This window comes from Periplaneta americana, chromosome 4 (assembly GCF_040183065.1).
Source record: "Periplaneta americana isolate PAMFEO1 chromosome 4, P.americana_PAMFEO1_priV1, whole genome shotgun sequence".
In the NCBI taxonomy this organism is placed as follows: domain Eukaryota; kingdom Metazoa; phylum Arthropoda; class Insecta; order Blattodea; family Blattidae; genus Periplaneta; species Periplaneta americana.
In genome coordinates this window covers 159,448,850-159,463,159 of record NC_091120.1, presented here as the reverse complement: position 1 = coordinate 159,463,159, position 14,310 = coordinate 159,448,850, and the positions used below count along the sequence as shown (strand labels likewise).

General features: G+C 36.3%; 2 protein-coding genes across 3 annotated transcripts in view; one reads left to right on the top strand and one right to left on the bottom strand.

Moving 5' to 3' along the window:
- Positions 1-14,310, bottom strand: part of noi (splicing factor 3a subunit 3 noi) — a 130,752-nt gene that overhangs the window by 72,308 nt on the left and 44,134 nt on the right. The gene's annotated exons all lie outside the window — the stretch shown is intronic.
- LOC138698363 (cytosol aminopeptidase-like) overlaps positions 372-14,310 on the top strand; it is a 45,882-nt gene continuing 31,943 nt past the window's right edge. The window contains exons 1-3 of the mRNA XM_069824220.1: positions 372-758; positions 1,079-1,215; positions 9,291-9,629. Coding sequence (XP_069680321.1) covers positions 630-758; positions 1,079-1,215; positions 9,291-9,629 — 605 coding nt within the window. The 5' untranslated portion in view covers positions 372-629. The remainder of the gene's footprint in view (positions 759-1,078; positions 1,216-9,290; positions 9,630-14,310) is intronic.

Sequence of the window (14,310 nt, the reverse complement as noted above, 5' to 3'; positions counted from 1 at the left end):
GCTGCTAGCTGGTGTGATGTCAGCGCCAACTCTAGGGAGAAAGCAGAATCTCACGCTCTAGCTGGCTTGAAGGTCATTGAAATCAGTCCGGCTACATCAAAGATACCGACGCGAAGTGTCCATTCTTTATAATCCCTATTCGCTGGTATCACACTAAAGATTACTATCTTCTAATAGCACATAATCCTCTTAATGGAAGGAGACTGAAGAGTAAAAGAAAAAAAAGCATTTCACATATTTGTAAATGATGAAAGAGTAGAATTTTTTTATTATTAAATACTTTCCCTGAACAGGGATTGCCTAGAAGACAAAGTATATCATTTACAAAAAAAATTTGAGTAGTACATATTATACGGGTAGTTCTATTATGAATAATAAAGCAACGAAAAAAGAGAGCGAGAAAAAGAAAATTAAAATGAAAAGATAATGTCCAGAGCCATCTTCAGTGTAGATCGTGGAGGGAGTAATGTAGATGGCTCTGCTATGTTCTATCGCAAGCGATTTCTTAACAATGCAATCAGGCCGCGAAGTATGCACACGATGGCTTTAAGAATTATTCAGAAACAGAAAAAAAGGATGGTATGACGTTTCCTTAGGAACAAAAACTTATTTGGAAGAAATTTGTCAAAATGTTTAGTTGTTTTTTTGATATGGCACTACAAACGTCTTTAAAATCCCGTCATTTATTCAGATTAAATGCTCGAAGCATTCAACGTTGTTTCAGCGAGGACGCAGCCCCAGGAGGTGCCGGTCAAAAGGTGATAGTACTCTTAAATTTAGTTTTAGGTTTGCATGAGAAACGTAGGTCTATCTGTTTTATGTAAGCTGCTCAATGATAATTTATAAATAATTTAATATAATTTATAGGCCTAAATAACTTTTAATGAACATGTAATTTTAACAAAATGCAAACACTGAAAAGCAAATCAACATAAATAACCCTCTCCATAGTTTTCTCCGCATTGTAAACAATATACCTCAGTGTGACAGTATAATGTACACAATAGTTAAGATATCAAATTGACATTAATGATAATCCGATTCTATTGCGATATCTAAGTTTTTCTTTCGCCTTCAGAAAGGACTTGTTCTTGGAGTCTACCATGTCCAAGATGCCCAACTAGGAGGTGAGGGTGGAGGTGAATACAAATTCACGCCCACTGCCTCAGCTTTTAATAAACAGACTGGAGGAAGGCTAGAAGAGTTAATAAAAGAGTAAGTTCTTTTTAAGTAATGTTACGTAATTTACGGTTGGGAAAAAATCAATTATATGCAAATTACAGTTTAACAAAATTAAATCGCATTAAGATTACAAAATTCAGCCACATTTCGATATGAGTAACTCAGTGCCATAGATGTGCAACCCACAGTTTTCGAAAATCGTTCTTTTTCAATGATTGAACTAAAGAATCATTATGAGATACGAACTTAAGTGGAATGCATACCGTACTTTCTACTGCAATAAAAAAGTTGTTGTTGTTTTCTAATCCCAGGCGTTTGACAATAAAGTCATTTGACCTCTTGCACTCCAATATTTTTCAAAGATATTATCATGGCCAGCCACTGAAGCACAGATTTTGAGGTGTTCCGAATCCATTTCTTGGTTTGAGTTGCACAATGGGCAGTTAGGGGATGGCTGATGTTATACCACCAGCATTCCATTGTAAGATGTTTAGTTGATTCTGTACCATTAAAGTAGTCCCCGCCCGGAGATCCGACTGGGGGACTATTTTACCTCCGGATAATTTTACCTTAATGGTACTCATTTCATATTGGAGAAAATGGCAAGTTGTAGCCGATTTAAGTGAACACCATATTTTAACGTTTTGGTGGCTACTTCATTCACACACAACCCCCAGAATGTCTGGAGGACCACACCTGCTGTTGGTCGACGGGTCCACTGGACCTAGCTGGGAGATCTTGTTGATCACCAGCTTTCCCTCCTTAAGCCACTGAAGGGCGATTTTAGTGCCATAGCAGGTCAGCAATAGGAACAGAAAAGTAGAAAGAGGAGGAAGGAAAGGGAAATGAACCCCTAAGCCTCGAATGATCTAATGCCATCGGAGTCGAAGAAAGTAAGAGTTCAGTCAGAGGACTGGATAGGAAAGGGTAAAGAGGGAATTAGGTATTGAATAGAGGAAAATTATACCAAATTCAGTCATTAACTAATCAAGCTGACCAGTGCTAATGGATGAGTAGCCCCTCCCTTTAGTTCAGCTCGTAAAATTATGCTTACTAACAGCTGCACCACTAACAGCTTGGGACATTGGGTATTTGTCCAGGTTGGTTCCTTAAAGCCTTCAATGGGAAGGATTAATGGCTCTCCCCCGTGTATCCGACAGATACCCTTTTGCAGCCACAATAAAAAAGTAATTATCTATCTTCAACAGTTATTTCTGTATCATTTCTCAATTTCGTCTTACATTTATAAATCATCTTCTAAGATTTTATTAGTAGGCTGAAAATTTATGCTTACGCAAGGACAACTATCCTTTTGTGGAATTTCCTCTTATCTTCGTCAATACAAGTTAGGAAAGTACCTATAGATTTAGACTACTCACATTATTCTTGTCATGATAATCATCATCACCTTACGATGAAAGAGTAATGGAACGGAGAAAAATTCTCTCCGGCGCCGGGACTTGAACCCGGGTTTTCAGCTCTACGTGCTGATGCTTTATCCGCTAAGCCACACCGGATACAACCCCGGCGCCGAAAAGAATTGTCTCTGATTGAGTTCCAACTCTTGGGTTCCCTCTAGTGGCCGCCCTCTGCATTACGTCATAGATGTCTATGAACACAGGACCGAAGTCCACACATGTGCTGAGGTGCACTCGTTATGAGTGACTAGTTGGCCGGGATCCGACGGAATAAGCGCCGTCTTAAATCACTTCGTGATTTACGCATATCATATATTATTTCAATGTACCGAAGTACATATGATATTTCAATGCAGATATTCTGCGTCACCATACGACGAAAGAGTAATGGAACGGAGAAAAATTCTCTCCGGCGCCGGGACTTGAACCCGGGTTTTCAGCTCTACGTGCTGATGCTTTATCCACTAAGCCACACCGTTCACCTCTTGTATTCGCAGCGCCTCATACAGAAACTCGCTGATCATGCGGTCATCATGGAGCAAAGTCGACACTTGAAACAATTTGATGATAAGAAAAGGTAAAATAACCAAGTTTTATGGAAGATATATCTCTTAATTTATCAGTAGGATTGTTAAGGAGTCACATACACCTTCTGCCCCTAAAAATACCTTATTAATTTTATTGTTCATATATTTTACCCCTATTTTGACGACATTCTATGTGCTTAAATTGCTCTTCAATCTAAAAGAAAAAATATTTGTCTACATAAAAAGCTTTGAAATTGTTAATTTTGAAAATTTTCATTTTGCGATGTGTCTAAGTTTTCTTTAAAATGATTTTCAAGATTTTAAATATTGTTTAGTAATTATTTTTTGCCTTAAAGGTAACATTCATATTAACAAGCCCTAGCCCAATGGTTGAAATATCTGCACTGCAAAAGGAAGAACAATTCTCTTCATATATTAAAATTTTTAAGAATTTTTCATTGAAATTTTTGTCGTTAATTTCTGTTAGAGATAGATTAAATATTTAGCTATAGTTTGTTGATCTTCCTAAGAAAAATGACCGTGTAAAATTTCATGCAATTATCTAAAAATAAATTAGAAGATATGATTTAAACAGTTTTGAAAAATACAGTTTTGACAAAATGAGCGATCAAATTACAGATTGCTGGCTGGTATTGTGTTTGCATTGCAGGACAATTTAATCCATAACTTGATCAATTTTACAGATATCTTAAAATTTATTTCACAAATACGAGGGGGATCCAGGAAATAACGACCGTTTTGTTGTAATAATTAAAAAAAATATATATATATTTATTTGAAAAAAAAAAAACAAGTCTGTTACATAACTGAAGCTTCCTTTACTTCTCTACATAATCACCACCTACATTTAAACATTTGTCGTATCTGTTCACTAGCTTTAGAATTCCCGTGTTATACTCCTCTGCCGCCAGTTCATTAAGACAGGTGTTCACTGTCTTCTTCAACTCTTCATCACTTCCAAAACGCGTGCCACCCAGAAAGTCTTTCAGCTTAGTGAAAAGGTGAAAATCGCTAGGAGCAAGGTCTGGACTATAGGGCGGATGATCAAAGATTTCCCAACCGAATTGATCCAGCAATTCTCGAGTTGAAGCAGCAGTGTGCTGGCGGGCACAGATTTTGTGGTAGCCAAGATGTTGCGACACAATTTCACCAAGCAAAGAACGAGAAATGTCAAGGAAAGGCAATATGCAATTCGTCGAGTGATGTGCGCCTGTCTTGCAAGATTCTGTCGTTCACTTTAGTCTTCAGGTCTTCTGTGATGAGTGATGGGCGTCCGGATCGAGTTTCATCGTGGACATTTGTTCGCCCATTGTTGAACATTTCGCACCATTTTCTCACATTTCTTTCATTCATTACAGTATCACCATACACTTCTTTCAATTGCCGGTAAATTTCTGCAGGTTTCAAATGTCGGGCATTCAAAAATCGAATCATACTCCTCACCTCACAGTCGGCGGGATTATCAATCACGTCGTTCATTTTGAAGTAACACAAAATGCACAATGGCGACTTGTTGCAACCAGTACTCACAACATTATGAGAACACATGTTAAGGAAGCCAGCTGACCTTCAAACAAGGAAGGGGAGTAAGCTGCGCGGCGGGTATGCGCGAATGGTCGTTATTTCCTGGATCCCCCTCGTATAAAAGTTCATATTAAATTGGCACATGAAAAATTAATACTTTTTTTTATTCTTGAAAGTGTATGCAACCCCATTAAGTTTTAAACTCCAAATATTACTACCATATTAATAATTATAATGGTATATTTAACGTCTAACATAGGAACACAGTGGTTGTAATAAGCTATGTCCATTTAACCACCTCTGGACGAGAAAATTATTAATCGAGGAAATGTAAAATTAATGTGAACATTTTGAAGGGCATGCAGAAGAGAATAATGAAAAGATAACTCCATTAAATAACGTTTAAAATAGTTATGTTCAAAGCTGTCCGCCGAGTTAGCTCTGTGGTAGCGTGTCTGTCAGGAGAGATGGCGCTGCACAACTTCTAATCACTAAATTATGCCTGGGTTAAATCCCAATTCTCTCCGCAGTGCATATGAAGGGAAGGCATATGTCACTGTTTATAGTAATTCGTCCGTCGAATGGGACGTTAAGCCTGGCGGCCCCCTTGGTGCTATTCGACAGGAGTAGGCTACATGCTGCACCGGGTTTCTCCTTCTCCCTTCCTCACCTTCATCATCATCATCATCACCAATTCCCTACACTACACTTACACGAACACTTAACAAACACTCACCCTAGTACATGACATAACCCTTCACAGATACACATCATGCATAACGTGGCCCGCCGAAGTGGTGTGCAATTTGAAAATGGGTCACAGTCCTGCCATCTATCCGCAGTATGCGGAACCCGAATCACTCAAAGTGAAGTGCGTAGGCATTAGACACACACACACACACACACACACATGTTCAAAGCTTCCCTTTTCTGGTAAGATTGAGTTCACGCGTTGGAGTAGCAGTTCGCAGTAACACTGTTGCACGTCCCTGGCTCTTGGGTCCTATCTTTCCAAAGAAATTCGGGTAAATTATGAAACTACTCTCGAAGCCGCACAAAAACTAAGTCGCTCACTATGCAGAGTAACTTCGTTAGTTTATTTTGGAGGCACAAATCCCCTACTTCGGCAATTTTGAGTGTTCAATCAACCATTAAACGAAAAGTGTGCTTTATCACTCCACAAGTTAGTCCTTAGCCAAGATTAATCAATTTAGCTTTATAAGGAATCGAAGAGCGAATTCTATACATTGTTGTGCGTCACGTAATGTTAATTGCTACGTAATGTGTAACCAAAATAAATAATTATAAAGCGTTTAGTCTGGACCTTCCTACCACTGAATTTTGTACTACTACCATCAATAGTTCTCCGTCTTGCGCTACTAATCACCTCATATTTCAAAACCAGCAAAGTTGTTCTTGTTGTTTTCTAATGCCAGGCGTTTGACAATAAAGTCATTTGACCTCTTGCACTCCAATATTTTTCAAAGATATTATCATGACTAGCCCCTGAAGCAGATTTTGAGGTGTTCCGAATCCATTTCTTGGTTTGAGTTGCACAATGGGCAGTTAGGGGACTGATATATTCCAATTCTATGCAGGTGTTTGGCCAAACAATCATGGCCTGTTGCCAATCTAAATGCAGCTACAGACGATTTTCGTGGTAAATCGGGAATTAACTGTGGATTTGATGCAGAGAGTTCCATTTTTTCCCTTGGGATTGAGTTACCAAATTTTGTTTGTTGAAGTCTAAGTATGTAGATTTAATAGGGTAATTCCGGGGGAGATAGCCATGCGGGTGAGACGACCAACCGCTCTTATTTTTATTCTAATCATCTGTTTCGAATGAAAATCGGTTTGCCGCCAGATGTTAATTAAACGGAGTGATTGTTGCACCTGCGAAAACGGAAGATTATTATTTCCGCGTTTTGTAGCCGTTCGTGAGTCTGTGAGCAAGCAATAATTTTTCACCTTCTGAAATAACAATAGAGAAATACTGCATTTTGTGAGGAAATTTGCTGGAAACATTATTAAAGAGGTAAGGCATATTTAAACATTCTATCTTAACTGTATTTGTTATCTTCACTGCTGCCAGTTTTTATTACGCGGTATGGCCATCTCTCCCGTAAAAAAGGAGAGATGGCCAGCTTTTTTCCGGGATAGATGGCCTACAATTGAGGAATATTATTATGTTAAAAGTATCGTTATTTCTAGATTCCGATAAAATATAAAGCAAAGCCCGGCAGCAAACGTGTCTTTGGAATGAAGATGACTTATACCGTGCTTTTGAAGCCATTAAATATGGCACTTCTGTACGTCAAGCCTTCATTACATTTCATTTTTCCAATAAAAGCCCTGGAAAGTAGAGTTAAAACAGACAATTCTACAAAGGGTGCAATGGGACCAAGTGACACATAGGCAATGACAATGGATGTAGGTTTGTTCGCCATATTAAACATGCAGGAACATGGATTTTCCCTTACAGGGACCGATGTCTATAGTCTCGCTTACATTTTTGCTGAAGAACTTGTCAATATTTTCTGACTGGCTGACAAGTAAGCATTCTGATGGGAGCAGATAAAAAAGTTTTTTTTTTTTTCACCATGTTAATAACGTCAAAAGAAGTGCTTATAAAAATTTTGGCTACTTGACCGCAATTACGAGGGCCGTAAAAAAAAGTTCGCCAGGGGTCGTTAACAGAAAGAAAACACAATTTAATTAAAAAAATATTGAACAGACACAGCAATTGTTGAGCTATTTTTTCAACACATTCCACACCGGAATGAGACATTTGTCATATCATGGGATCGGTAGAGAGGTGCAGGCGGCTGTCCAACGCTGGTTTCGATCCCAGGAAGCTGACTTCTACGACACAATGGTACAATAATTGATCCCATGGTATGACAAATGTCTCAGTTCCAGTGGGAGATACGTTGACAATTAGCGCAACAATTGCTGTATCTGTTTCAATAAATCTTTCCATGTAATTGTGTTTTTTTCTGTAAACGGCCCCAGGTAAAATCACTTTCTGGATGGACTCGTAATTACGGTCGAGTGGCCAAAATTTGTACAAGCACTTCTTTTGATATTATTAATATGGCGGAAGAAAAAAAATAACTTTTTTATTTGCTCCCATCAGAATGTTTGCTTGTGAGACAACGCTTCCTATCCCGGAAACCAACTGGAAAAGATACTGTTACTTTGACCTTTCAGGATTTTGTTTCATTAACATGTTCATAAGGTCCCGCGTCGTGGCCTAAGGCATCCTGCCTAGGACTCGCGTTACGGAATTCGCGCTGGTTCGAGTCCTCATGGGGGAAGAAATTATCTCATGAAATTTGAGCCAGTGTATGGGACCGGTGCCCACCCAGCATCGTGATGCACTTGGGTAACTACGATAGGTAGCGAAATCCGGTTAAGAAAGCCTGCTGTAAGGGCTGGGGGGATCATCGGGCTAATCACACGATACCGCCATTTGGTTGGATGATCGTCCACCTCTGCTTCGACATGTGGACGTGAGGCCAGCAGCCGGCTGGTCGATCTTGGTCCTTCATGGGCTGTCGTGCCTCGGATTATTATTATAATGTGTTCATAAGCGTTTCAGTTTATTTCTGTGTTGTTTTAAGGAAAATTCACTAAAAGAGGAAAAAACAAAAAATAAAGTTGTTGAAAAGTTTCAAACAATCATAATTATGCACTTAGACACTATATTTATGTGTCCAGTGCATAAAACCTCATTCTTTTACAAAAAATTGTTATGAATTTACTTAAAAATTATGGTGGCCATCAATCCCTATATCCTATGGCCATTCACCCACATATGTTGGGTGAGATGGCCAGTGGCCTATTATATTTCAAACGTATTTTTTTTATTACATCAGTGAATTCTATGCGCTCTGAGGCACTGTAGTGGAGAAATATAACCTAGAAGGAACGTATTTGATTTGTTTCGTATTTCTTTACCAATCGGTTACCCTGTTCTAAGTGATTTAAAAAACTATGGCCATCTAACCCGGAATTACCCTAAATCTCTTCACAGAGTAATACGTAGATTTAGTAACAGGTCTGTAAGTAGCAGTGCTGCCCTTCTTTGCTAAAGCATCCGCATTCTCGTTTCCCAGGATTCCACAATGGGATGGTATCCATTGGAATACAATTCTTTTATTGAGTGATAATAATTGAGAGAGCATTTTAGTTATTTCTGCTGTTTGAGATGAAGGTGCATGTTTAGAGACGATTGATAGAATAGCTGCTTTGGAGTCTGACAATATAACTGCATTCCTAAATTTATTGATGTGGCATAAAAGATTCATGAGACAATCACTTATTGCAATGATTTCACCATCAAAACTTGTTGTTCCATATCCAAGAGATCTATAAAGTGAGAAGAGACAGCACGTAACATCTGCACTGGCACCTTGTTCTCTGGAGATCAAGGATCCGTCGGTGTATAAATGAAGCCAGTTTTGTGGAGGGTACCTAATATTAATTGTCTCTAAAGACAATTGTTTCAGTAGTTCAGTCTTTACTTCTGATTTCAGTATTTCTTCTGTTAAATTTATTAAACCAGCAAAGTACATCTTACTCATTACGAAGTAATAATAACCTACAATATTTTTAGAGCTGGCGGTCGGATACCGAAAGGGAAAGCTTTGGTCTATCACAACTTGGACCCCGAGTTCTTCGCAGTAGCACTCTCGGGCCTTGACAAGGAGAATGCCGAAGTCGACACTAGTGAGCAACTCGATGAAGCTAAGGAGAATGTAAGAGTTGCAGCCGGTGTAGGTGCATATGAACTCCGCAAGACGGGAGTCAATCACATTTTAGTGGAGTCCTTCAACGACCAAGTAGAAGCAGCTGCTGAAGGTGCAGGTCTCGCTGTCTGGCGCTATCAAGACAACAAAGCGAAAGAGGATCAGAAGCCTATTCCCACTCTGGAGCTCTACAGTGATCCTGACAAGTATGTCAACTCTCTCTAGGAAACTCATGAGGTCTATGTCTTTATATTATTATTATTATTATTATTATTATTATTATTATTATTATTATTATTATTATTATTATTATTAAGGTACACGTACCAAATAACGCTACCTTAACACTTCAGTCAAATAAGTTATGTACAAACACGAAAATTATGAAATAGAAACTGTAAACTTATCTTTACAAAATAGCACAATGAAAATGGATATATTATATACCGAACAAGAATTAGAACTCATATAGGAAAACTTTGTAAACTGGCGTTATTAGGAACAGGTTGTCCAATTAACGCCACCTATTTTCTAGTAACCTATACACTTATAATTGTTAATGAATTATTTTTCCTAAGCAACACAAATTGAACTAAGCGACTAAATTTAAGTTTCTGTTAATAAAGTTACAAAATCACTCAATACTAATGAAAAATTTTTGATCTGAAACTGAAACACCAGATGGATTAGGAAAATATGTTTTCCAGTGACTCCTTACTTTAAAAAAAAAGAGACAATGTGACACGGTAGAAAGTTATTAAACATAAAAGCATTTACCTTAGTTTAATATGAATGTTTTCCAATAAGTAAAACAAAAAAATTAAGTTATGTAAAATAAAAAAAAAATTAAGAGTTCGATAAGCAATTGAACCAATATCATCACTGCACATTCTGAACATTTGTAAGTTGAAAGCTTAGTGACTTTCCTGATGTTTTCACACTGATGCTGCACTGTCAGCCTTAGTACTAACATAACCTAAAATTTTGTCTGTAGACCTTTAACGCCACATGGCGTTAAAGCGCTACTGGGTACTTGATAACATGACATGCCTGCTTCTCTAACATTTTCAAATTTTATAGATAGCAAATACTTTCTATACATAGAAGAATGTTTAAGGATCACGAAAATATACAGTTTAATTTAGTTATTATTTGTTCAACACACAAAATAAAATATTGCCTCTTACCTTGATATAAGAACAGTCATTCACTATCAACACACAACAGGAAAATTATGGAATATAATGTCACTCGTAAATGTCAGCGGACAGCTAGTAACTCATTTCATCACTAGATTGCAAGCGAATGCAGGCTACAGTAGTGCACTACCGAAAACTTGTGTCGTTAACAAATTTTAATAGGGTGGCGTTAAAGGTATACATGGCGTTATTTGGCTCAGGGACATTATTATTATTATTATTATTATTATTATTATTATTACTATTACCAAGCTTAATTTCTCTTCCTGGAGCTTTTCTTTGTGGTATATTTTATTGGTATTGCATCTCAGAAGTGGGTTACAAATAAGCTATTGCCAGGAGAGACCAAAAATGTCAAATGACAACCTGGTGGCATTGGATTAAAATAGTAATATGCGTTACAAGAGCGGTATGTTGATGTTTTCATGTTCAAGGAAAAGATTGAAAAAGCGAAACGTAGTTGAGCTTTTTCAATTTCCGAGAACATGAAAACAAACATACCGCTCGTGTATCGTACATTATTTTGTGCGAAGATCGTTTATTACATACCTGAAAGAGGAATTTCTAATTAGTTGCAATGAAATCTCCATCTTGGTTTCTGTTCAATGACGGTAATTTTGGAAAACAAAAATATCACTCTTCAACATTGTTGCTATAAAATGTTTTCTGTGTTTACTATATTAGAGCAGGCCGTGATATATGTCTGTCTTTTTTTTCCCCCCAGTCTATAAATGCGAACTTAAAACAAACGGTAAGGTTATGTAATGATTTATTTTTAATTTTAATATTTTAACAATATTATTTATATAACATATTACAGTAATAACATCGGCATCTGGAATGTTGTTGATTTTTTCACGGCTTCCTTAATGTTACTTGCATCACGAATGCAATAACTTTAGTGGAGTAGTAGAGTTTACTTAATTTTTGCAAATATTTAAAAACAATAATTAACATTGCAATTTAGGTGAAATTGCAGTGGTAAGTTTACAATTTATAATTATTACTATGTTAAACGTCTCAAAAAATCATATGTTAAAAGCCTAAAGCAGTAAAATGAATATGTCTCTTAAGCGGTAAGAAGAGTGAAATTGTTATGTGTGTTACGTTGGGAATACTGAATGTGGTATTTCACACTTACCGCGTATTGGTTTTGTGCGGAAAGCAAGCAAATACGCACAATCTCGCACAAAATATATTACATTAAGCCTACTTTAGTTGATGACATATCATTTTTCAGTACATAGGTGTTCTTTTATTCTGTTGTTCCCAATAAATTATATTGCACTGTATTCCGATTCATATTTAACACATAAAACAGATTTCAATACTTCAGATAGCTATTTAATATCAACGAAAACGATTTATTATATGAGGCGTGCAGTTCCAAACCCCCCCTAATAATGATGATAATAATAATAATAATAATAATAATAATAATAATAATTTATTTAATACTTTACACTTGAGCTACATTAGGCATTGCAACCCGAAAGAGCAGAAGCTCGTGCTCAGGCGCAGTTCAGATCAGTTATACAAAATATATCACAAAATTACGAGAGTTCACTGCGCACAATAACATTAATAAGTGGTAAAATAATACAGCATGTAATAATAGGGTCTATATACAAATAGAAAATACAAAAGTACATAAATATTAGAGTATCAATTTTTAACTCAATTAGCTTAAACAATTAAATAATTAATCTGATTTGTTTCTTAAATCTATGTGAGTTAAGTGTACTTAGCTCAGGGTAAGCTCTAATTAATTCATTATATATTTTGGGTCCAAAACTTCTGCTGTGTTTTAATCCGGCAGTTGTGTGTCATTTCGGAATATTTAGAAAGAAACTGTAACTTTGTCTGGTATGGTATTCGTGAGGATCAAATTTAAATTTATTGTGGTTTTTATGGAAGTAAATCAGCAATGTTTGTTTATAAATTTGTTCTAGATTTGATACACCAAATTCCTGAAAAATTAATTTTGTTGGGTAATCAAAAGGTTTATATAGACAAATTTTGATAATTCTTTTTTGGAGCAAATTTAAAGGATGGAGAGTCGATTTTGCCATTCCTCCCCAACCTAATATACTATACTGAATTATTGATTGAAACAGAGCTAAGTACCAGTACGCAGAACATAAACAGGTAAATAAGAGCGTAGAATGGAAAATTTTTGGATTGTTTTACGCAATCTGTTACACAGGAAGGAGATATGCTTGTCCCATTTTAAATGTTGGTCAATAATAATGCCTAAATATTTAACTTGTGAGGATATACTCAAAGCGTTACATGAGCAAGTAGGTAGGTTACAATCATGTATTGTTATACCTCTGTTATTATTCATTTTTAGTTGCTCAAGGCCATGTGATGTTAATGAAAATGGTATTAATTTTGTTTTAGAAACGTTCAAAGAAAGTAAGTGAGCATCCAGCCATTCTTTAATAATGTTAATGCCACTGTTAGAATTTTTATAAGTTTCATTCCAACTCGAACCGCTAAATATAACCACAGTATTATCAGCATAAGAATACAGAGTACCAGAATATTTCTCAATGTCAATTTTAAATAAATCATTGATATATATTAAAAAGAAAACAGGACCTAAAATCGTCCCCTGAGGTACACCTGTATCAATGTTACGTGATTCACTAAGGTGATCATTTATTTTAGTTGCTTGAGTTCTGTTACTTAAGTAAGATTTAAATAATTTTAAAGCCACTCCATTAATTCCCAATCTATCCATTTTATTCAAAAGTATATTGTGATTGACTGTATCGAAAGTTTTTGTAAGTCTAGAAAAATTCCCAGACATTTATTTCCTACATCTAATTGTTGAATTATTTTTGAAGTAACTGCCACAATAGCATCATCAGTGCACAAAAATCGATTCGAGCAAATTTTTCAGGAAACGAAAAAAACTTTTACTGCTTTTGTTTTTATTTTGAAGTGACTGATTTTTTTCTGATGAACTTCACTTGAAAGTAGAAAACATCAATATAATTTTTCATATAAATATTATAAACCATATTGCCAAAAATTAATGTTCTTTTTTGTATTTAGTGGGTTTTGGAACTCAATATTTATTTAGAGGCTATTGGAAAGGAACAAAATGTATTGAGCGGATATTGGAAAGGAACTTTAAATATGTCAAGTTTTAGACACGAGATGAAGCCTATGAAAACAAAGATTTCAACTCATTCAATCATAAGTGTTCTGAACATGCGCAGATCTTTCACTGCAAACCCAGCATTCTCCAATCTTTCATATTTTCTGCCTTCCTCTTGTTCTCCGCATACCATTGGTATATCTTAATGTCGTCTATCATCTATTATCTTCTTCTGCCCCGAACTTTTCTCCCGTTCACCATTCCTTCCATGGCATCCTTAAGTAGACAGTTTCTTCTCAGCCAGTGACCCAACAAATTCCTTTTTTCTCTTTCTGATCAGTTTCAGCATCATTCTTTCTTCACCCACTCTTTCCAACACATCTTCGTTTCTTATTCTGCCTGTCCACTTCACACGCTCCATCCTTCTTCATATCCACATTTCAAATGCTTCTATTTGTTTCTTTTCATTTCGTCGTAATGTCCATGTTTATGCCCCTATATTTTTTTTAAATTTTTTATAGAAACTTACTCTACTTTGTTTTTTTTTCCTTTATCCATTTGTTCCTTCCCCCTCCTTTT